Below are 26,036 nucleotides of genomic sequence, written 5' to 3' on the forward strand. Positions count from 1 at the left end.
GCAACTGTGGTCCCACTTCACAAAGGCAGTGCCTCCACCGACCCTGGAAATTACCGCCCATTAGCTTGACAAGCCTTATCTGCAAAGCCATGGAGAGGATCATAATGGACCTCATAAATAAAGACATAGGGAATTTGCAGACTTTGGATCCAACCCAGTTTGGCTTTGTGAAAGGCAGATCATGCCTTTTAACCTTGGTTGACTTTTGAAACAGTCACCAAAGCCATTGATGAGGGAAAGGCAGTCCATACAGCCTACCTCGATCTGGTGAAGGCCTTGATACAATACCCCACTCGGGTATCATTGAAAAACTCATCAGCTTAAATGTTAACCCATACATTACAAGATGGGTTGCAAACTGGCTGAGTGACAGAACCCACAGGGTCAGAGTTGCTGGCGCCATGTCAGACTCAAAGCCTGTCACAAGTGGTGTCCCACAGGGCTCAGTCCTGGGCCCAATCTTGTTTGGCATCTACTTTTCCAAGTACAAGCAAACACAGGAGGGTTATGGCTGACAAAGTTTGCAGATGACTGCAAACTGGCCATAGTAGAAAACACATCTGACACAGATATCCTTCAGAAGGGTCTCACAGAAGCGGATAACTGGTGCCAGAGCCATGGCCTAAAGTTAAATGCCAAAAATGCATAGTCATACCCTTCGGGAAAAACAAGGTTACCCCTAGCTACCAAATAGGTGGAAATCCACTGAGCACAGAAGAAGTTATCAGGGACCTGGGGACCCAGGTTGATAGTAGTCTGTCATTCGACACCCATGTAGCTAAAGTAGTTAGGAAGACCTTCTACATTGCCCACCTTATCATGAAGGGATTCTCATCTAGATCAAGGGAGGTCATAGTCTCCCTATACTCATCACTCATCAGACCAATGATTGAGTACAATGCCCCATTCGGAATGTATCTGACCCGACACTTGCAGCAGCTGGAGAGGCCACAAAAGTTCCTCACCAAAAGGATAAAGGGTCTCAAAAATCTGTCCTATGCTGCCCGACTGAAAGAACTCCAGCTCTATTCAGTCGCTTACCGCTTGCTCAGAGGTGACCTACTTTGCCTAACATACAAGGCCATGTCAAACCCGGATTTGATGAATATGCTTCACCTCAAAAAATCTAGATCCGTCAGAGCCACAAGGGCGGGAGACTTAAACCTCGACACGGCTATTAATAGGACGTGCTGGAGGGATAGATTCATCACCCAAAGACTCCCTATGCTGTGGAACAAAATCCCGGTATATGTGAGGCAGAGCACCTCGCTGGCCTTGTTCAAGAGAAATCTTGACCAATGGATGGGAGATCGCAGATATACCCCAGGGATTACCCCAGTGTCACTGCTCGACAGAGGCACAGCGAAATAATGGGTATAGTTCCCCATACTAAAGGGGTGGCGTAAGCCACAAAACGATGGGCTAGGCTTGTAAATGCCCTCGGGCAGATAGCCTAGTATGAACCTATGAAAGTTTTACCAAAATATTGGTCAACATTTCCTCATAGCTTTGCTTAAGCATTTTTACACCAGTATTTCAAAAACTGGTATTTAATAGGTGTTACATTTCTTCCTATATATTTCTACCCAAAATGTGATTTACAACAGAAAATAGTCCATATAACAGCTATAGAATCTTTAAAAATATTATTACACTTGAGATTTAATTATATAAACCTGTAAGATGAGCATGCTTGTTTTTTTTTTTCCCCAAGTATCACTAACGCAAGAGTTGCTATAGTAATACTTCAAAACTTTCAGTTCATGATCTTTATGCCAGCTTCGGAAAATGACATACACAAAACCTTATTAATTTCATGATGCAGAGATCTGATATTAATCATGTAAAATGTTGTCAAAGAATATTGTTAGCTGCCAAAATTACGAGTCTTCATTTCATTTGATGAATATTTTTTCATGCATTTACTGAAATTCATAAAATTTTATATTAGATTATAAAATGCTGTCTGTGGGACAGCACTTCATGAAAAATAGCACTGTTCTTAACATTTCTGTTTCAGCTGTGAAATCTCTATTATGACTGAATTGTACAAAGGCAATTTGATGTCTTTTTACCCCCAGAGTTTTTTTTTTCTCCCCTTGCCCAGCTGTTGTGAGTCCATACATTTGTTATATATAAGGTAGGGGATGTTGGGGGCATGCCTCCTGCAAAAAGAATGTCTTTTTTTACATATTTTTAGGTATTTTTTGAGTTATACTTCTTTAGACAGAAATAATTGTGAAGCATATCTTGTCCTTGGGTGACTCAGCTGAACACAGTAAAGCCATGCTTACTGCTCATTATTTAGCATCAGCCCTTCCTATGCTTTATATTCATAAGCACTTTTTCTGTCAGTGTCACCAGATGTACCTGCTGAATTCTTCTTTAGTACCCTCCTAAGCTCCTGAAGCCATCTTCCTTTAAATGGTGCCACAGTGGTAAGTGGCCGAGCCTCATAAATCTAAAGCACGGTGTATGATGTTCTTCGTGTTTCTCTGTTGCAGTCATCACACTTGGGTTATCTGCCGGCAGGTAGTCCTCAGTCAGCCTGAATACCAGAGTCTTAGGATTTCTGCGTCAGATGCTGTAGCTTCTTCCATTATGTCAGGTCATCAGGGATATAAAACAGGCAGCCAACACCATTACATCAGCTTTTCTTGCCGAGTGGGAGCCAGAAGCAGTTCGCAAGTGCCGGTCAGCCGCTACCTGAAATTTTTATTTTTCGAGTTTGTAATCCTGAAGTCTTCTAAAACTAAGTACCCCACTGGGGATCCTTTTTTCTTGCTCTAACCAATGTCAGAAAAAGTTAGCAATTGTCTTGCCTGTGGAAAGCAAATACCTCACAGAGATTTTCATTCTTACTTCGTCACCTGTTTAGGCCCAGACTACGATGTTCCTCGCTGTCGGTTTTGTGCCTTGTTTAACACCTGAACTATTTGTCATTGGGCTATCCTTGTCACTAAATTCTTTCGCTCTCATTCTTCGTATTCCAAAATGGCATCGATAAGCCATCTGACTACCAATCTTCTGAAAAAACGTAAAGATAAAGACAGAGACAGACAGCATAGGTCCAAAACTGCCGACAATGCTTCCGTTAAGCTAGTTGCCAATCCACCGGTACTCAGTGAGGTGCCTTAGCAGCCCCTGATGCCCACTTCTACAGATTTGCAGGCCTCTGCCGAGACCCTTTTGGAGTCCAGGATGCCACGATATGCTTCTTTGACTATGGAACCTGCAAATGTCTCTGCCTTGGATGGGTCCAGAGCCACTGTGCAGGCATCGGCTTCTGAGGGTGTATTTTGACCTGCCGATATTTGTATTAAACTGACAACTTCATTTTTAGCTAAAACTACAGAGTTTCTGAGGCTCAGAGTACGCACTACGCCTAGAAAACCGACGACCAAAGTGCATGCTGAAATTCCCATGCTGCAAAAACAAATGCTTAAAAGGCTGAAGACCTTATTACCCTAATTAAGGGAAGCCAGCCTTCCCCTGCTAAGAGACAAAGAATTGAGTTACTTTCTGATTCTACTGACCAGGGTTCCGATGACTCTGAACCTTCTGATTATCAGGACATGCCCTTATCAACCTATGAGGATTCTGATACAGAGGAATCCATTCCTTCTGCCTCCCCTCCAGAGGACTTTTCTTATAGTGAAATCTTGCATACTTTAAGAGAGCATTTCCGCTGGGAATGCCAGGACTACCCTGAGTCCAAAAAGAGACTCAGAGAATTTTTAGAGTTGCCTCAGCACAGGCCACTAGCTATACCCCCTCTCCTGGATGTGGTAGATGATGTTTATATGGAATCCAGTCTTCCTCCAGATACTTTACCCCTGGCACCTAGAAAACCTGACAGATACTACAGAGTACCTGATACCCACAAATTTCTGTTCAGGAATCCTGCTGTGGATCCAGAGACCATTTCCCAGGGACCTAAAGGTATTATGGCTACTACAGCCAACAATCCTACCCCTTCAGACATGGATTCCAGAACTTTCGACAGATGGGGTAAGAAGGTATATACCTCTGCTACTCTTACCATCAGGGCATTGAATTGCCAATTTCTCATCTTGAAGTACCAGCAGTATATTATGGAACTGATTAAGCAAAATATGGTGTTACTTCCAGATTGTGCAGAAAATAAAGATTTGCAAGCGCTAATGCATTCTGCAAACCAGTTAGTATGCATACTTTGCAGTGTGGCTTTGATGCCTTAGAAGCATGTTGCAGGGCTGCACTCACTGGGTCCGTTCTGAGAAGGCATGCTTGGCTGAAGGAACAAACCTTGCCAGATCATGTCAAATCCAAATTACTACATGCTCCTTTAAATAAGGACTGTTTATTTGGCACCAAAGCAGAAGAGGTTCTTAAAAAAATGGAAGAAAAAGTTAAATCTATGCAAACTGTTAAATAATTCTTACAATTGCAACCACCAAGATTCAGTAGGCATCCAGCCCCTTCCAGGCCTTCTCAAACCAAACCCAGGGGAAACAGGCCACCCAGACTACAATCTCAGGGTATGCAGAGATCTAAACAATGGAGTGTTCCAACCTCAAAAACAGGGAGTGGTAAGCCACCCCATTATGGAAAAAGTTCACAATGACTTTTCAATTATCCTTCCCAGCCCTGCCCAATTACTTGTGCCCCTAGGAGGAAAACTTGCCCTTCATGCAAAAAACTGGATGTATATTACTCAGGACAGATGGGTCCCAAACATTGTATCCCAGGGCTACAGATTCTACTTCCATATTCTGCCAACCCCAAACGGGTTTCCAGACCTTCCTCCAAACCAGTGGGCAGAGGCTCAAAAGCATGTACTTTCCCTGCTCAATATCAGAGCTATTCAGACAGTTCCAGTAGAACAAAGGGGGCAGGGTTTCTACTCCAGACTTTTCCTGCTGCCCAGAAAAGAGGGCTCTTGGCACCCAATCCTGGATCTGTCAACTCTCAACCCCTTTCTGGTGGTCCCAAAATTCAAGATGCTTACCCTGCAACAACTTCTCCCCATGCTAGCCAAGGATGCATGGTTAGTCACTCTAGAGTTAAAAGAAGCTTATCTGCACATCCCCATAAGGGAGTCTTGCAGAAAATATCTTCGTTTCAGGGCAGGCTGTATGCACTGTCAGTTCCTTGCACTTCCCTTTGGCTTATCTACTGCGACCAGAGTATTCACAAAGTGCCTGGCTCCAGCCATTGCATACTGCAAGCAGAGAAATATCCAAATTTTCCCATACTTGGATGACTGCCTGATTCAGGCGGACAGTCAGGAATTGCTACTTTAGCACCTGGCATTTGTAAAAAGCCTTCTCACTTCATTGGGGTACACAATCAACGAAAAGAAATCACAACTGGTACCCCGTCAAAAGATTGTATACCTGGGAGCAAGTCTATCTGACAAACTACTTCAAACAAATGGCCACTAGAACCCAGCTATCTGCAAGACAAATACTGCAAGCCCTAGGGTTCATAGCCTCATGTATTCTACTAGTTCCATATTGCAAGACTGCGTACTTAAAAATTCTTTAGTGCCAGCATTCTCAGGCCCTGGAAACAGTCATTCCAATCGTACCTTGTCTAAGGGCAGAGTTCCTTTGGTGGGCAGAAGCATGCAACCACAACAAGGGACTGCTTTTCACACAGCCCCTCACTGCCCAAACACTGACAACAGATGCATCAGACTATGCATGGGGGTCTCACATGGCAGGAAAATGCATTCAGGGACACTGGAGCCCAGCCCAGATTCTCCTGCACATGAATCAAAAAGAGATGCTAACAGTACAGAATGCTCTGACAGCCTTCAAGTACCTAATCCTTCCAGGACAACTACTCATAAAAACAGACAACACCACAGTTATGTGGTATATAAAGAAGTGGGGGGACCCATTCTTACCCACTCTGCAGGTTAGCCATGGCCCTGTGGAACACAGCCTTGAGCAACCAAGTGCATATACAAGCTCATTTCCTTCCAGGCAAACTAAATTCATTGGCAAATGACTTAAGCAGAAATCTCCTAGACCCACACGAGTGGAAGTTGGAGTCCTACACCTTCAACCTTCTGATCCAGAGGTAGGGGACACTGGAGGTGGACCTATTTGCCTCCCCCGAGAACCACCAGTTGAGCATATTTTGCATCAGGAACCCTCACAGCAGGGCCTGGAAGGTGAATGCCCTATCCTTTTAATGGGAAAACCTCTCCATTTATGCCTTTCCCCCTCTGCCCCTCCTCTGAAAAGTACTACTCAAGATAAAACAGGACAGGCCAAGGGCAATTCTTATTGCCTCTGACTGGCAACGCCAACATTGGTACCCACTCTTAAGCAGTCTGACAGTAGTGCCTCCCTGGCACCTTCACCAGACTCCTAGCCTGCTGTCACAGCAGGAGGGACAGATTTTGCATCCACAATTGCAATGCCTAAACCTAGCAGCCTGGCTTATCCCTTGAATACTCCACCAGCAACCCTCAGCAAACAGGTGCTGGACGTCATTCTTGAAGCCAGAAGACCTACTACTAGGAAATCCTGTGCTGAAAAGTGGAAAAGATATTATTCTTGGAATCAGTCTCAAGGGAAGGACACAGCAATGCCCTCCTTACCTCTAATCCTGGATTACCTAGCAGAGCTACTCCACAGGGGCCTATCCTTCTCCTCCATTAAGATTCATGCCTCTGCCATCTCAGCTCATTATAATACTGAGCCACCTGTATTTTCCTACCCTCTCATCAAACCGCTCCTGAGAGGGGCTAACAACTTAAGGCCCTCTAGGAGAGCACCCACTCCTGCCTGGGACCTTAACTTTGTACTGGAAAAGGTCACGCTACCCCCATTTGAACCTGCAGCTTCAGCAGAGTTAAAATTCCTTTCTTGGAAAACAGCCTTGCTTTTAGCCATAATTTCAACAAGAAGAGTGTCTGAGTTACAGCACTAATGGCTGTGGTACCCTTCATTATTTTCCATGCTGACAGGGTTTCCCTCAGGATTAACCCATCCTTTATGCCTAAGGTAATGTCCAGTGTGGTTCTAAAACAATCCATCCATTTGCCTACCTTTTTCCCTAACTCTCAGAATAAAGGGGAAAGGATCCTATATTCCTTGGACATGCACAGACAGCTCAGGTTCTACCTTGATAGAACTAAACCTTTCAGAAAATCTGACCAGCTGCTAGTCAGCTTTGCTACAGGGGCAGAGGGTAAGGCCATTTCAAAGTAAACTTTTTCCAAATGGATAGCACACTGCATCCATTTCTGCTACAAGCACCATGGAAAACCTACCCCACAGGGGATCAGACCACATTCCTCTAGGGCTACTTCCACCTCTACAGCATTTCTCAGGGGAGTCCCTACCAGAGACATTCTGGAAACTGCAACCTGGAGTTCTGTACACACCTTCACCAAGCATTACCATTTACCAATCTTTTGTAAATCCAGAGCTGGATTTGCTACAGTAGTCTTGCAAGGCCTACTAGCCAACCCTAACACTTCTTGATTGCCTCCACCCATCCTCAGCTTTGGGAATCAACCAAAGTGTGATGACTGCACAGTGAAATACAAAGAACATAGTACAGTTGTGTACACTTACCAAAAATGTAGATGTTCGAGTGTATTCACCGTTGCAGTCCTGGTTTCCCTCCCTCCAGCCCCCTGGCTTTTTCTGATTTTCTACCTCTCCTTTTTATGGCCATTCCTAATGGCATTGGTATTTAATTTTTACTGGTGGAGTTCCCCACCATATACTAGCTTCCTATTTTGGGGGCTCCTGACATTTGGGGGCAAGAAAAACTGATGTAATGGTGTCAGCTGCCTATTTTATACCCCTGACGACCTGACATCATGGAGGAATTGACAGCATCTGACGCAGAAATCCTAAGACTCTGGTATTCAGGCCCACTGAGGGCTACCTCCGGGCAGATAACCCAACTTGGATGACTGCAACAGTGAATACACTCGAACATCTACATTTGTGGTAAGTGTACACAATTGTACTTTTCCGATCTGTAGTTTGTTGTTTTTTTCCTGCTGTCAATGTAGTCTTTTTCCTGAATATTATGATATCCAGCAGGCTTCCTTAGCTCCGCTGTTTGAGTGGCTACTCTAAACTTTCTTAGCATAAAGCTTTTGCCTTCGTTGTTGGCCGTGCTCCAGTTAAGAAAAAGGTCTTCAAAATTATTCTGCTTAATATGTTATTGAATGATTAAATAAATAAGCCACATAGCACACATCCAGCAAGTCAGTGCTGTGGTATCACCATTGACCAATTTCAGTTTCAGCCTAGGAGTATACAGAATTCTTTTCCATGTATTTGCAGAATATTCTCCTTATCAAGTATAGTTAAGCATGCAGTGCAAGTCACAGACACGGATTATTACTACAGTACTCCATAGCATATGTAAAGTTGTGCACATACTAACAAAACTGAGTATCCAAAGGTAGAAATGTGAGGATGGTGGTGAGAGTGTCGGTTATATGTGCTGTCCATTATGCTAGTGCAGTGAAGGTGGAAGAGCAAATTCCTAACAAAACTAAGCTCAAGCAGTGATTTAGGTCTCAGTAAAGTAGTCGTAAGTTGTATGTGTCTGGATCAAGGACAGTTATATTTTGCATTCAAAATCAAATGGGTTTTTAGACTGGAGCAGAAAATGGAGTATGAAGAAATGCTTTACAGATTTGGTGGGAGTGACTCCCAGAGTGCAGGAGCAAGGGTAAAGAAACTGTGGTCAGTGCAGTGGGGTATAGTTATAGGGGTGTGAATTACTGGGCCAATGGGACTGATTTCTTAAATTGCAGGAGGGCATTTTCAAGGTAAGTTTTGCAGCCAGTGAAGAGAGAAATGTTGGACTTCAACAGTTTGGAACCTTGAAGTTGTTCAGATCTCTGTCTGGTAACCATTTTGCATTTTCAATAGTTCAGTAGTAGTCTTCTTATCTCAGATAGAATGGGACAAATGTATTTTGTTGGAAATGAGTTGGCTTGTTCTAGTCTTTCTTTTGGAGGATCTTGCAGTAAAGGTATAGCAATATTCCAGATGGGCAACTAAGAGGCCATTGTAACAGCTTTATGTGTTTTTAATTCAGTTTTTATTACAGATATATGCAGTACAGTATTTAGTTGTGGGAAAGAAAGTTTGAATAACTAGCACACATAAGTTATTCTGAAGCATGATTGGGAAAGGAGGAATATGGAATTAAGGGATAAAAACAAGGCTTTCAAAAATAAAAGTTAATTCAAGCATGAAGCCTCCGTGTTCTTTTTTTGTGCTATTTCTGAAACTAGTCTTGCATATAATGTGTGTATATAGCAGTTTTATTAGTTATTTTGGATGTCATTTCAGCTGTGATTCAGAAATAGTGATTGTTCTGAATCTGGCCTAATATGTTTCAATTTCTAAGCATTCAATCATTTGTGTTATCAGGCAGTTTTAGTAAAGTAGACACATTTCGGGCAAATATGATTCCTGAAATAAAGGAAACAATAGTATCTTCAAATAGCTATTCCCACTCAGATATTCCATGTGTCAACATAAGGAAATCAAGATAACAATCTCCAGTGGTATTTGAGAAATGAAACCAGAGCTGAGAAAGAATCAAAATGTAAAGCTAAGTTGTCAGTTGAAACAAGTGTCACGAAAACTGTATCATACATACATTGGAGTTCCAGTCCATGTCTGACATCAAACGTATACACGCAAGTGCACACACACTGACACACAGATTTGAAAGTAGAAAGTAACAAACACACTGAGCTCACGTACTCAAGAAGTCACAATGAAGCTTCATGCCGCTGACCCAGCCAAACTAAATTCTGCATGCTGTCTACAGTCTTTTTAAAATGTTTTGCTCCATGGTGCCTGCCAGCCATCACACCTCCAAACATGATCTGTATGACCTGTTCAATCTCTGCTGGCAGGAGCTGTCTCCAGACGAACCTGTTCATTTCTGAAGTAGAATAGTCAATTGCAGTGCCATCACTGAGATATCCACAAGGGCTTTTTTTCATTCTTTCTCCACATTTCTCCATTCCTTATATGTCTAAAGTGTCGAAGAGGAGGGCAGGCAGTGGATTTGTGGTATAATTGTCCATGCTGAGTTCTTGTTGTATGATCAAGGACCATAAACACAATCCTTGGAATTGCACAAATTTAAGTGCTGTTGTAGGACGTTATATACTAACTCTGAAATGGCTATATATTGGAGTATTCAAGCAGTCTTAAAGTTAGTATATTTATAAAAATTGGGATGTGGAGGATACAGTCTCTCATATCAAGGGGTGCAGAGGTACTTGTCCCCTTCAAAAAATGCTTTAAATATATAATAGCAACTTTTAATCTGCGCTGCTACTAATGTTAAATCACACATACATTTTTGTGTTTTGGTACTCACATTATCAAGTGTTGAATTTCTGATAGGGAACCATCTATGCCTCCACAAGGAACTCTACAGATGCCCCCCACAGACAGCATGATTATGTGTCCCTGGTCTCCACCTATGCTTCAGTCATGGAGGCGTGCCTTGGCAAGTACTCTGTCCCAGTCCCTCCCCTAGGACGGGTGAACTGACACAAGCCACACTGTCCAAGCCTCAACCCATAACACCCATCACCAGACTCATTAATTTAACCTGAGTTGTTTGGGTCACAGTCAAGAGTTTATCTATCTGTTGTGCCACAGAACTTGGGGGGGGGGTGCAAAGTCACTAGAGGTGAACTGCAGTATGTAAATAAGATCTACCTTGACTTCAGTTCCATGACTCTCCATAAAAGTCAAGTACCTATAAATCACATCAAGTGGACCAGTAGAGTTATCAGTACATAAAAATAACTTACAATAAATATATCAGAAAGAACTGATATAATTTATAAATTAAAAGTGTTAACATGATAAAATCAACTGAACAATTGAAGTATTTAGGCAGCCAGTTACCATCATTTTGCAACCACGTAATAGGGCATTCGTTTTATGGTTTGTTATACTTCATGTATCTTGCAGTTTGTTACCGATGAAGAAAGACAATAATAATGAAAACACTGCTGCAACTTAAGTGCATGTGGACAATAATATAATTGCACTGAATTTATTTTTAATGCTGCTACCAATGTAGACTTTTTCCCCTTCCTCCTTTCATATTAATGCAGTTAGTTACTTGTATAAGTCAACATTTGGCATTTTCAAATGGTTTCCTTTCATGCTAGAGAATTGTACATGTTTACTTTTGCAGAGCCATGGTTTCTTTAAAATAATCACAGTGGTAAAGGCTTATTTTTTTTTACTTATCTAAAAGGCATTTGATCACTAACCAAGAAGATGGGAAACAATTCAATTGGTGATATAAAGACAGCTGCTGCCATTGTTGGTAATCAGTTGCTGTATAATTTCAGTATGTCATTCAAAACAACAAAACTGACTTCCTGAATAGCAATTCACATCTTTAGCTGAAGTAGCTGATTAGGAGTCAGGGTATACAGAAGAATCCTGCTACTAACACAGAAAACTAAAACAATGAGTGAGAAGGTCACACAGAAAAAACAATCTGTAAAAACTAAATGAAAACTCCAGCCAAGCTGGTCTTCTCACTCATTGTTTTAGTTTGTTATTTGGGATATTTTTGCAGTCACCCTAATGATAATGGACATCAGCTGGGTATAACAGCCCTGTGTTTCTTATGCTTAGTCAAACATTTTGCTTGTGCTGTGCTGATGAGGTCATAACAAGGCCGAAATATGCATATCCACAGCTAGTGGGGTTTGTCTTTATTGGCCTGAAATTGTCCATTAAAATGAGGAAACAAGTCATGGGCATTCAGAATTGCCAATTAGTTGAAACACCTGCTGTTCATAAGGGTCATTTGCATATATCCCACGGGCCTCTGATTCAAGAGGTCTGAGAGGTCACTCATCGGAAGATGTTCATCGTGTTTCACTGTTGCAGTCATTACTCTTGGGTTATCCTGCTGGCAGGCTACTCACAGTCGGCCAGAATTCCAAAGTCTAGGTCCGGTGTCGGTTGTTGTCGCCTCTTCCCTGACGTCAGTGCGCCAGGGGTATAAAAGATGCAGCTGACGCCATTTTCTTCAGTCTTTCTTGTCGCGTGGTGCCCGAAGCAAAAGCAGTTCGCAAGTGCCGGTCGGCCGACTCCTGAGATTTTCAAATCTGAATTTCAGAACCAAAGTCTTCATTAAAGCTAAGTACCCCGTTGGGGAAACCTTTTTTCTTGCTCCAGACGGATGTCAGAAAAAGTTAACAATTGTATTTCTTGTGGGAAGCAAATACCTCATAAGGATTTTCACTCTTACTGTATTCCTTGCCTAGGCCCTGATCATAACGTTGCTAGCTGTCGGTTTTGTGCTAGATTTAACCAACGCACTATCAAGCGTCGGTTCGATTTTGCATTTCATTACTTTGTATGAAGATTTAATTATATAATGCCAGCGGAACAGCCGACAACCAGAGTTTACAAAAAACGCAAGGACAAGGATAGGCATCCGAGGTCCAAAACCGATGACAAAGCCTCTTCTAGGCCAGTTGCCGGTTCGCCGGTTCTCAGTGAAGCACTTTCGCAGCCCCTGGCGCCCGCTACCTCAGAGCCACAGGCCGCTACCGACTCCCACGTGGAGCCAACTGGGCCTTTGGAAACTCAAGGTATTGGACACTTGGAAATCAATCCCTCAGATGGGTCCGAAGCCGCTGAGCAGGCATCTGCTTCTGAGGGTGTCTTCAGACCTACACAACTATATGTTAAGCCATCTTCAGCTTCAAAGATAAAGACTAAAGCAGCTCTAAAGACAAAGAAACAAGTACAGCATTCTCCTATTCAGACTTCCATGCCTAAAAAACAGATGCTCAAAATGGCCGAAGACCTAATTACCTTGATCAGGGGCTCCCATCCCCCTCCTGATAAGAGGCCTAGGCAAGAGACAGAGTATGATTCTCCTGATCAGGTTTCTATTTCCTCTGATTCCTCTTCTGAACAGGATTACTCCATGCTTCCCTATGAGTATTCTGATGCTGAAGAATCCATTCCTTCAGCCTCTCCTCCTGAGGACTATTCCTTTGGGGAAACACTGCATACTATGAGGGAGCATTTCCACTGGGAGAGCCAAGATTACTCTGAATCTAAGAAAAGGCTCAGAGACTTCCTGCTTCTTCCTCAGCACAGACCCCTTGCTATTCCACCTGTTCTAGACATTGTAGATGATGTATTTTCAGAGTCCGGACTGTCCCCTGACTCTTTACCCCCTACACCTGCTAAGCCAGACAGATACTACAGTGTCCGGTATTCTCATAAATTCCTATATAAAAACCCCGCTGCTGACCCAGAAACTATATCTCAGGGTCCCAAGGGGATTCAAGCTTCCACTGCAAAAAACCCTGTCCCCTCTGATAGGGATTCTTGGGCTCTAGACAGATGGGGGAAAAAAGTTTACACTTCTGCAACCCTGGCTGTAAGGGCTTTAAATTGTCAATTTCATATGCTTAAATATCAGCAATATTTAATGTCACTACTTAAACAGAAAATGTTGACAAATACTGAATGTTCAGAGAACAAGGAATTGCAGGATTTATTGCATGCAACTGAACAAGTGGAAAAGCATACTTTGCAATGTGGCTATGATTCACAGGAGGCCTTTTGCAGGGCCACTGTTACAGGTTCTGTTAATAGAAGGCATGCTTGGTTAAAGGAACAAAATCTGCCTGATCATGTTAAAGCAAAATTATTAGATGCACCATTACAGCACGATACTTTGTTTGGTACTAAAGCAGAAGAGGTGTTGAAAAAAAATGGAGGATAAAGCAAAATCCATGCAGACAGTCAAGGATTTCTTACAGGTACAGCCACCCAGGTTTAGCAGGAACTGGCCTTCTAAAAATTGGCTCTTTCCAGTCTCAGACAGACCACAAAGAGGCAGATACAGGCACCCCAGAGATAAATCTCAGCCCCAAGGCTCATACAGGCCTAAACAATGGGGTGCTCCTACCTCCAAAAGCGGGGAAGACAAATCACAGCCTTACAGGAAACAGTCCCAATGACTTTCCTCTACTAGGTCCAAACAGTTTTCTTTTGACAGCCCCCTTAGGGGGAAAACTAGCACTTTTTTCATCAAATTGGCAAATCGTTACCCAACACAAATGGGTCTTGAACATAGTGTCCCAAGGCTACAGGTTCCATTTTCACACTCTACCAAGGTCAAAGGGCATGCCAGACCTACCACACAATCAATGGGCAGAGGCACAAAAACTAATTACAGCCCTCATGGACATGAGGGCCATTCAGCAAGTACCACAGCAAGAGCAGGGGCAAGGATTTTACTCCAGACTTTTTCTAGTACCCAGGAAGGACAAAACCTGGAGACCAATTCTGGACCTGTCTATACTAAATACGTTTCTTGAAGTTCCAAAATTCAAGATGTTGACTCTTCAGCAGCTACTGCCCATGCTGGGCCAGAGGGCTTTGCTCGTAACTTTGAACCTAAAAGAGGCATACCTGCATGTCCCAATCAGACAATCTTGCAGAAGATACCTCAGATTCATAGCTGGCTCAATGCATTACCAATTCTCTGCACTGCCCTTTGGCTTATCTACTGCGCCCAGGGTCTTTACAAAATGCCTGGCACCAGTAATTGCGTTTTGCAGACAAAAAGGAATTCAAATATATCCCTACTTGGATGACTGCCTAATTCAAGCAGAGAACAAAGACACTCTTCTAAAGCATCTGGCGTTTGTAAAAAGATTACTAATTGGCCTAGGGTACACAGTAAACGAAAAGAAATCAAAACTAGTGCCCTCTCAAGAGATAATATTCCTGGGTGCAAGCTTAAATACAACTGCCCAGATGGCTTATCTCACGCCAGACAAACAAAAACAACTGACTACTTACTTCAAGAAATTGGCAACAAAAACCCACCTATCTGCAAAGAAAATCCTGCAGGCCTTGGGTTTCATGGCATCCTGCATTCTACTAATTCCATATGCCAGACTGCATATGAGGAAACTACAGTGGTATCTGAAAAGTGTTTGGACTCAGCATTGCCACAGCCTGGAGACAGTAATTGCACTCATTCCCTGCCTACAACAGGAGTTTCGATGGTGGGCAGAAGTCTGTCACCACAACAAGGGTCTGCCATTCAATTTACCCACAGCCAGACAGACACTGACAACGGATGCATCAGATTATGCCTGGGGGGCCCATATGGCAGGAAAATGTATTCAGGGCACATGGCCTGCAAACCAGAGGCATCTTCACATCAATCAAAAAGAGATGCTAGCTGTTCAAAATGCCCTGACAGCGTTCAAGGACCTGCTTCATCCAGGACAGTTACTTACGGTCATGTGGTACATAAACAAGCAGGGAGGTATACATTCCTACCCCCTCTGCAGACAAGCAATGACCTTGTGGGACACAGCATTGGCTTTTCAAGTTCACCTGCAAGCACAATTCCTGCCAGGAAAAACAAATACTTTGGCAGACAAACTAAGCAGAAACCTCATGGATCCCCACGAATGGAAACTGGATCCACAAGTCTTCAGGATGATAATAAGGAAATGGGGATGCCCAGACATAGATCTATTTGCCTCCCCTCACAACTGTCAATTGCAGAGATTTTACACAAGGATTTACCACAAGCAACCATGGAAAGTGGATGCCCTATCATTCAGCTGGAACAATCTAACAGTATATGCTTTTCCCCCACTGCCTGTCCTTCCCAGAGTACTCCTAAAGGTCAGACAGGAGAAGCCAAAAATGATTCTGATTGCACCAGACTGGCCACGCCAGCACTGGTACACAATCCTAAAGAACTTGTCTCAAGGTCCAGCATGGATATTGCCTCAAACTTCTCACTTGCTGACCCAACAAAACAATCAGATCCTGCACAGCCAACTCAGGACCTTAAATCGGGCAGCATGGCGGATAATGTAGCCATTCAGAACACTCCTGTTTCAAAAGCTGTTATGGATGTTATCTTGGAGGCCAGGAGGCCCAGTACCAGAAAATATTATGCAGAAAAATGGAAGAGATTCTGTGCTTGGAACCAGGAACAAGGCATTGACATGTCTGTACCAAATATTCCTCACATTTTACAATACCTAATTGAGATGCTGAACAAAGGCCTTTCTTTCTCATCAATTAAGATTCATGCCTCTGCCATTTCTGCACACTACAATACGGAACCACCTATCTTTTCTCATCCTTTAATAAGGCAGTACCTCAGAGGGGCCAAAAACATTAGGCCTCCAAGGAGAGCACCAATTCCGGCATGGGTCCTCAATTATGTTTTGGAAAAACTCACACTGCCTTCTTTTGAGCCAGCATCAACAGCAGATATAAAATTCTTGTCCTGGAAAACAGCTGTGCTCCTTGCCATAACCTCTGCAAGGCAAGTCTCAGAGTTACAAGCACTCATGGCTGTGGAACCTTTCATCATTTTTCATCCAGTCAGGGTTTCTCTGAGGACAAACCCTACATTTATGCCTAAGGTGGTGTCCAGTGTGGCCCTCAACCAAACCATTCACTTGCCTACCTTTTACCCAAATCCACAGAACAAGGGTGAGAAAATTCTGCATTCTTTGGACATACACAGGCAGTTACGCTTCTACTTGGTCAGAACTAAAACTTTCAGAAAGACTGAGCAACTTTTAGTGTCATATGCTGCAGGATCACAAGGAAAGGCTATCTCAAAACAAACTATTTCTAAATGGATAGGCCATTGCATCTGTTTCTGCTATTTTCAGCATGTCAAATCAGTGCCTAAGGGCATTTAGGCCTCATTCCACCAGCGCAGCAGCCACTTCAGCATCCTTCCTCAGAGGAGTACCAACCAAAGAAATCTTAGAGGCTGCAACTTGGAGTTCAGTGCACACTTTTACAAAGCACTACCACTTGCCTCTCTACTCTAAGTCCAGAGCAGGCTTCGCCACTGCAGTTCTGCAGGGCCTCATAGCTTCTCCTAATCCTATTTAGCCCAGCCACCCATCCTCCGCTTTGGGATTCTACCCAAGAGTAATGACTGCAACAGTGAAACATGATGAACATAGTACAGTTGTGTACCTGTTGTATTCACTGTTGCAGTCCAGGTTACCCACCCATCATCCCCCTTCTCTTTGCTGGGACTTATCTGCACTTCTTTATCCTATACAACCTTTTTGGTGTATTTGCTTGTAGATGAAGGAAATGTTATTTTTATGCTTGCATTTCTTATTGATATATTTTTCAGCCTACCTATTTGGTGCACCTGACATCTGGGGCAAGAAAAACTGAAGAAAATGGCGTCGGCTGCATCTTTTATACCCCTGGCGCACTGACGTCAGGGAAGAGGCGACAGCAACCGACGCCGGACCTAGACTTTGGAATTCTGGCCGATTGCGGGTAGCCTGCCAGCAGGATAACCCAAGAGTAATGACTGCAACAGTGGATACACTCGAACATCTACATTTATGGTAGGTACACAACTGTACTTTCCAGCTTAGCTGGAGTTTTCATTTAGTTTTACAGATTGCTACTAACATAGACAAAACTGTGTTGTTATGCACTGTAGTGCCACAGCAGTGAAACTAAATTATGCCTTTTTTAACTGGTGTTTGTTGCAAAAGTGATACACAAAAAGCACCAGGGACTTGAATTTTCAATAAATGATGGATTAAATATCAGAAAAGCATTTTCAATAAATGATGGATTAAATATCAGAAAAGCAATGCTCTGTAGCACCAAACCTGACCACCTTGCCTTTCTTTGGTAAACTTCTTCTGTGCTACATGCAGAGAACACAGTTTGTTCATTTATAGCACTTTAAGTTGCAAGTAATATTTACTTTTCAAAACAGTGTAAGAAACTTCTCTGTGTGGAAGATTTTCAGTCCATATATTTCTAGTTAATCGCTGTATATTAATCAGATCAGACAATAGTAGTAGAAGTAGCGAACGTAAACTCGTCAAGTCAAAAAGTAATAATAGAAAATATATAATTCTACAGCATTACTAAGTATTTGAACGTAATCCAAGCAAGGCAGGCCATCTGTTTCCAGTCGAAAATCCTTTATTAAGTACACAGACAAGCGATCCAAGTAAAACAAAAATAGAGTAATAATTTCCTCACAAGCTTTCTAAATATATATATATATTTTTATCAGGCATGGGAGTGGTTTATTGTGCTGTAAAACAAAGTGTTATTGGTACACATGTTAAATTCACATCCCTTCCCCCATCAGTGTGACATTTGAGCTGGTCCTGCCCTACCTAGTAGCTGTCATAATAATATATAGCCCTAATGTACTTTAATGGTAGAGCTTATTTAACCAAATTATTAGGTAGATTATTAAGTCTGTGATTTTATCCAAGGCAAAATACTACATGGCTGGAAATATATCAACCTTAGTTCATTTTAGATCAAAATTATATATAAATATATACATATACATTTTGCATGTAAAAATCACTTTCTATTTTCATAACCTATTGTTAACAAAGATCGCTTTCGTCCTTCTAGACTTCTTCAGGTCTGTGTACAAGAACCCTAAAAAGCTATATAATTGTATAATTAGTTAGTATTGTTATTACCATCATTTTGAATAAAGTGGAAAAAAGAGAACCAGAAAAAAATAAGACAAAATGTATGTATGATGATGGAAACAAAATAAACACTTAAATTTCAAATGATTTAAAATGGTATTTAAAACCAATTTGTAGGAAAAAAAAATAAAAAATAAAGTAAAATAAAATTAGTCATGTAAACAATGTGGCAATTTTCTAAGTTCCAGTGCACTTTTAATTGAACAGTAGTAGTTTAGTCTAGGCTTTCTAAAAGAGTTCAGCTTTAATTGCCACATGAGTTCATGTTTCTCCAGAATATTCGGGATGTCTCCTTCAAGATCACCCATGTCTATGCGATCCAGGATCTGGAACTTAAAACCTGTGTGTCTTTTATGAAGAGAAAGGTGTTTGGCTAGTGCATTGTTTTTACATCCTGAGCGGATTTCTGACAGATGACATGAAATCCTTCGCTTGAGTTTATTTACAGTCTTGCCACATGGAATGCATCACATTCATTGCACTGTGCCCTGTAAATTACTTTTTTAGTGTTACAGTCACCCCCTGCACTGGTTTTAATGATCTTCTTTAAATAAGGGCAATAAAAACTATCATCTTGCTGTATAAATATACAAAATGTACAATTAGTTTCACATCTTTTAGTGCTTTTCTCACATGGTCTAGGTTTAAATTCAACAAAACTTCTAATATTCCTGGCCTTCCTATAAACAAATGATGGGGCTTCACCTAAGATGTTAATCAGAAAAGGGTTTCCTGTGACAATGTCCCAGTTTTCTTCAATAATATTTTGATACTGTGATAATCCAAAGTGTATGTCAGGATGCAGCTATTTTTGCATTTGTTATTCTCTGTGGAATTACTTAACATTTTTCTACTGGGGAGGTTGAGTGAAGGTGCTTCAGTCCTTTTCAGTTCTATAATGGGTTCCAGGATGTTTTTTAACATCTGACTTTCATAGCCTCTCACTAGAAAATCATTCTCTAAGTTGTTCAGGTTTCTCAGAAATGGTTCCATCTCTGTGGTAATTCGAGCTAATCTATAGCCTTGGGATTTCACTACATTATACTTGGTTTTTGTAGGATGTAGACTTTTACTGTGGAGTAATAAGTTAACCCTCGTTGGTTTTCTGAATAGATCAGTGGTGATTCTGTTATTGTTGGTGTCTTTGGAAATCTGCATATCTAAGAAAATGGTTGAAGTACAGCTATGGGAAGAGGTAAACTTCAGGAAGGGGGTTGTTTGATTGAGGTAAGTGATAGTAATGCTGTAGAATTATATATTTTCTATTATTACTTTTTGACTTGACGAGTTTACGTTCGCTACTTCTATTACTATTGTCTGATCTGATTACTATACAGTGATTAACTAGAAATATATGGACTGAAAATCTTCCACACAGAGAAGTTTCTTACACTGTTTTGTTTTTAGACCCACTACACTTTAGTGGGTTGTTTTGAGACTTCGGAGATACCATGGAGATTACTTGTTGAATATTTACTTTTCCTAACGGCTCTGACCTGTTTCTCTTTCTAGGCAAAAGATGTCTGATATAACTGTAAGTCCACTTGAGATATTTTGCCTTGGATCAAGCATAGCATTTGCTGGGTTATTTTACTACCTTCGTGGACAAAAGCAAAAAGAAGTAGATGAGCTACTGGTAAGAGAGCATAATTGTATTATTATGAATAACAATAATTGCGTTATTTAGTGTTTATTACGTTTGCCTTTGTCAGTAAGCTACAGTATAGCATTTAACTCAGTTCTTGATAACTTCTCTTATATTTCTGTGTTATATCTTGCTGCAGTAAATTTATAGCATCTTATGCAAGTAAGTTATACATGTTATTGCTGGCTGCCATGCAAAATTTTAATAATCAAATGACTGATTTTTGAATGGCCAAATAAGAACAGGTCAAGCATCAGAAATGGACGTATCTTCCCTCATTTAGGGCATGCTGTTTCAGAGTTAGAATAAATAATTACTGGTGTGGAGGGGGCACAGGGGTGTAGGGTGGTTTCCATAGCTATCTGTCTGTCTGTCTATATCTTGTGATGTGTGTGCGATCATTTGATTTCCTGTGTTTATCCTTTTGTTTTCATCCATTCAGAAGTAAGATTTCTGATCTCTGACTTTCTCAATGAAAACTATTATTTCCATCATGTGCAATGTAAGCAGCAGTGGTGATGAGGTTATCCTGACCTGGTACTGCTAGCTAAAGTGTCAGTAACACACACACACATAGACACACACACACACACACACACACACACACACACACACACACACACACACACACACACACACACACACACACACACACACACACACACACACACACACACACACACACACACACACACACACACAGAAGGTAGCTTTAATTTGTGGCAACAACCTCTTCCAAATTTTAGCAGTAGAGACTGACAATATTTTTTTACCTTTTTTCTGGCTGTATACGTAGTAGTAGTATATATTTATTTTATGTATTATTAATTTATTTTTATTTTGTAACTGGGATAATCCAACTGGGCATTGATCATTTTCAAGCAGTCTAGGAAGAGAAAGTCCACTTCATATTTTAGTACATACGTAATGCATTCTTTTCTGACAGGCATGGCATGCAAGTGCAGAATTAAACGGAGAATGTATCTTTCTTTCAGACAAAGCATAAAAACACAGGCAAAAAAATACAAATTACAGTCATTCCGCAGAGAATTATTGTAGTTATGATAGCCCTAGATTTTCACATAATATTATAACTGAGTTTGAAGGGTGTGTTTAACATAAATACATTTAGAAATATTTATAAGGCAGAAAGTCAATTAGACAGGTAGTTGTAAACCTTTTTTTTCTAATAGCCAGCAGTTCAGGTCCATTTGAGAATATAATATTGCTGTGTAGATGAAACAGTACAAGGAGAAGCCCAGTAATTGTGTAACATATAGCCAAACAGTATAGTAGTCTAGTTCATTGTTACATTACTTGGTTTGGTTTGCAACAGTGCGGAAGCAATTTGTTTAAGTTGCTGCGGTGGAATGTATGTAGAAATCGGGTAAGAAAGATCATAACTGCTGGTACCTCCTTCTTGAGACACATTTGTTAGGAAATCCTTAAGGAGCTGTAGCATCCATGACCGATTGGCAGAGCATGCTGTTGCCTTTGGTCAGTGTTCTCCCTTTTAACATCATAGTGAACTAAGAGGATGTGCTTATCCCCAAGCTTTTTCTTTCTTACCACATGTACTGTTTGGAGCACGATGCTTGCATTTTCATAAGAAAAGTCCCTTCATACAGTGCTAACAAAGCAGAAACCTTCTAGGTGTGCCTCTAGTAACCAAATCTCCATCTAGTACCAATAGGAGGTGCTTCTAATTCTGGAGGAAGAAGCCTGATGAACAGTATTGCTGGAAAATGCCAGTTTCAACCTGGCCATTCATTAAAGGTGAAAGCTGAAGCTTAAGGTCTACCTTAATAATAACAGAATGGCTGCAGTTGAAGATAACCAATTTAGTGACCATCAGATGTGTCCCACACACCTTCCTTTCAGAAGTATACTATGAGATAATGTGATCCAACCAAAACAACATCAAATTCTGAATTTCTCTTTTTCCAGGGGTGGGCAAAGTGTGTATGTGTGAGGGGGAGTGCTATGCAGCCATACCCATGTTATATACCTCTAATAAGAATGAATATACCTCGGTGTAAGTGTGGGAGGGGAGTACTATGCAGCTATAACCCTGCTGTATATTCATTCACCAATTTGATATTAGTATACCTGGATGTAAGTGGGGGTGGCGAATGCAGCTATACCCCTGCTACCTGCTATATACATCTACTAATATGAGATTAGTATACCTCAATATAAGTGGGGGGGAGTGCTATACAGCCATACCCCTGCTATGTACATCTACTAATATGAGATTAGTATACTTCAATGTAAGTGGGGGGGGGTGCTTTGTAGCAGTATCCTTGCTACCTGCTATATACATCAACTAATACAAGGTTAGTGTACATCAGTATAACTTGGAGGAGTGCTATGCAGCCATATGTACATCTACCATGTACATCTACTAATATGAGATTAGTATATCTTGGTGTAAAGGGGGAATAATGCATCCATAAATGTGCTATATAGGAGTGCTATGCAGCCATCCCCCAGCTATGTACATCTACTAATATAAGATTAGTATACCTCAGTGTAAGGTGGGGGGGGGCAATGCATCCCTACCTCTGCTATATAGGAGTGCTATGCAGCCATACCCCAGCTCTGTACCTCTACTAATATGAAATTAATATATCTTGGTGTAAGTGTGGGGTGGAGTGCTATGTAGGCGTATGCCTGCCATATACATTGACTAATATGATATTAGTATAAATCAGTGTAAGTGGAGAGGATGCAATGCAGCCATACCCCTGCTATATACATCTGCTAACATAAGGTTAGTATACCTCTGTGTAAGTGAAGGTGTGTGCTATGTAGCCATACCCCTGCTGTGTTCATGTACTAATATGAAATTTGTATACCTCGGTGTAAGTGGATGGGGGAGTGCTATGCAGTCATACCCCTGCTGTATTCATCTACTAATACAAATTTAGAATTCCTTGATGTAAGTGTGTTTGAGGGGTGCTATGCAGCCATACCCCTGATACATACATCTACGTATACCCCAGTGCAAGGGGAATACTCTGAGATAATGTACTCTGTGAATTCGTATGCATTTCCCTTTTCACAGTTGTTCTCTTTCCTTTCTGAATACTGCAATTACTGGCCTGTATCCTTCAGGATTGGAGTGAATGAACACAGGTTCAGAAAGTCCGGAGAACAGTTAGTGTACTACATAGCAGATGAAAGTGTTATGATTACATCCTTCAGAATGTGTGGATGAAGGCTGACCTAAGTAGAATAAAAAAGAAAACTGTTCAAGGTAGGAAAATCTATACTTGATTGTCTTACAAAAAAAATGAAGGAAAGGGAAGCACATGTTTTCTGTTCTAGAAAAATACATTTCTGTTATGCCAAGGTGTCCAGAATATGCATGTTTTCAGATTGAGTGTGGCCACTCAGCTGTCACTCACCCACCATCAAACATCCAAAGCACTTTATAATCCAATGTCACAGTTGTTGTCAAAGGTCATAGATACTAAAAATGACAGCAGCAAATGTTGGCCCCTGATATACAGCCAGAGAGTGAGACTATGAAGACAGCTGCTCAGAAGCAACTGTTTATGTAATATTCCTGTCCATATTAAAATTCATAATAGAAATAAGAAAACTTATACCCTGCTCGTTGACTCACTGCCAAGAGCACAGTTAACAGTCCTTTTGTTTTATTTTTAATTTATTTTACATTTGTTTACCGGGATGGCCCCAACTGGGACAGTGCCCATTTTCAGCGGAGGCCCAGGGAGAAAAGCTCCAGTCTAAGCTTACATACAAATTATCACAGTAAGTAATCGAAATTATAAACAAAATTGACAATAAAATGAGTGTTGACACATTTACAGGATAAAAATATAAAAACAAAAATATATACATAGTATTAAGTAGAACAAGACTTTAAACACTTGAATACTGACAAATATATGGTTGAATTTATATATGTGGAGGAACATAACATTAGTTAGGAAATTAAGCAGGGAGAATCACTTAGACAAAGTAGCACATAGTTAGTAATGCTTCTGTGGTGAGAGTTGCAGCTAGGAATGTAACTACTCATAGAGAAGTAGTGTTCTCAGAAGGCATATGTTAACAGAGTTAGAACGTTCAGCCAAGTTGTATAAGTAAGGCTAAGTTAATAACTAACCTGGAGTGTTAACATGTGCAAAGCCAGGATTCAAATAAGTGTGTTTTCATATTTTGAAATGATTAAGATTGTTTATGGATCCAGTACTATGTGGAAGGGTATTCCAATTTTTAGCAACAAAGTTAGAGTAAAGAGAGTTGCTTGCTGTACTGGATACTTTGGTTACTTGGAATACATCTTTGTTAGATGTTTGAAGAGTACGAATGTTAGAGGAGGGTTGTAGAAGACTTTTTAGAGAAGGTATGTTGTCAGGATTGTGCATTATTTTCTGAGCCATTATTAACTGGTTATATTTCATAATATGAGATAGTTTCAACCAGGCATTGACAGTGATGAGTTGAATGTGTGGAATCTGTTCCAAATTTGACAATATTTTTATAACATGATCCTAATTTACTTAGTTTTGACTTTTTATATGGCCTGCACAGCAAAGTCTCTACCAATTAATCTGTATAAATAGGAAGGAAATATGTGTATCAGACAGCCAGAAAGGGTGAAAATCAGGTAGAGGAACAAACAGATGGAGAAGAAGAAGAGAAGACCGGGATGAGTGTGGGAAAGAAAATTGTACATATGTTGTTTGTGGGACAAATGCCCATTTTGTTCCCAAGAATGATACAGGGAGAAGGTAACCATAAGAATGTTTGGCAGTGAAAGAAGATGTAGGGATGGTAGCAGGGGGCTGACAAACAAACACACACAAAAAAAAAAAAAACAACAAGGGAGGTGCTGACACAAATTAGGGGAACATATAGGAGAGAGACAGACTGAGACAGGGTGGACATTTGGTGATGGGCAGGATTGGACCTCAAACTGGAAGGGGAAGTGAAACACAGGGAAGGGAATACCATGACGGGGGATAAGTTAAGATGACAGTTGGCTATTGTGCTGCTCGGTGTGCACCCATCCAGACGTTAGTCATCTTATGGCTGAACCCAGCCACTTGTGGCCCACAGAGTGAGACAGCAATGTATATCTGCCAGGTACACAAGGGAATTCTCCAGGTGGCCAGTGCAGGTGTTCAATTTCCAGTTTACAAATGCCATCACCAGGCTAGGCTAGTAGTAGTCGTACATAAAAACATAGCATACCAGTGTGATGTTTGGGATATGAAAGATGCATTGACCTACCTGTACATACCCTGTACAACCTATACCATGTCCATGGTTACACTATAGTGCCCCTAGGGACAGCAAAACTGATTAATACACCCATGGCTCCACAATGGTTACTGCCCCATATAAGTGTGCACAGTGTACTTCACAATCATTATGTGTTTTCATAATCAGGTTCAAGCCTCATTGCACAGCTTTGGTGTGCTACATGTAAAATGTGTGATTCAAAGGCAATTAAGCTCATTAGCCTCTTATTATTATAATTTGCACATTGTCAAATTGCCATTATCTACTGAATGCCTCTACACCTGTAATAAACTTACATTTATAGTGCAGAAAGTTTTGTAAGGACTTTGTAGACACACACACACACACACACACACACACACACACACACACACACACACACACACACACACACACCAACCCCCCCATCTGAATACCTGACTAACACAGAAAGCACCATTCTATTCTTTCATAGTTTTCTAAGCTCACCACTATTACTAGCCCATGATACATATGCACATCCACATCATAAGCCCTCCCCCATGCCAATTACCAGTCCCTGTCACTGTGGTGTTTTCCATC

At 41.2% G+C, this 26,036-nt stretch overlaps 1 protein-coding gene across 1 annotated transcript in view; it reads left to right on the plus strand.

Annotated features, from left to right (window-relative positions):
• Positions 1-26,036, plus strand: part of LOC122800979 (mitochondrial ubiquitin ligase activator of nfkb 1-A-like) — a 279,929-nt gene that overhangs the window by 117,521 nt on the left and 136,372 nt on the right. The window contains exon 2 of the mRNA XM_044070399.1: positions 20,063-20,186. Coding sequence (XP_043926334.1) covers positions 20,070-20,186 — 117 coding nt within the window. The 5' untranslated portion in view covers positions 20,063-20,069. The remainder of the gene's footprint in view (positions 1-20,062; positions 20,187-26,036) is intronic.

This window comes from Protopterus annectens, chromosome 4.part1 (genome assembly GCF_019279795.1).
Source record: "Protopterus annectens isolate FY-2018-M chromosome 4.part1, PAN1.0, whole genome shotgun sequence".
NCBI classification, from domain to species: domain Eukaryota; kingdom Metazoa; phylum Chordata; order Ceratodontiformes; family Protopteridae; genus Protopterus; species Protopterus annectens.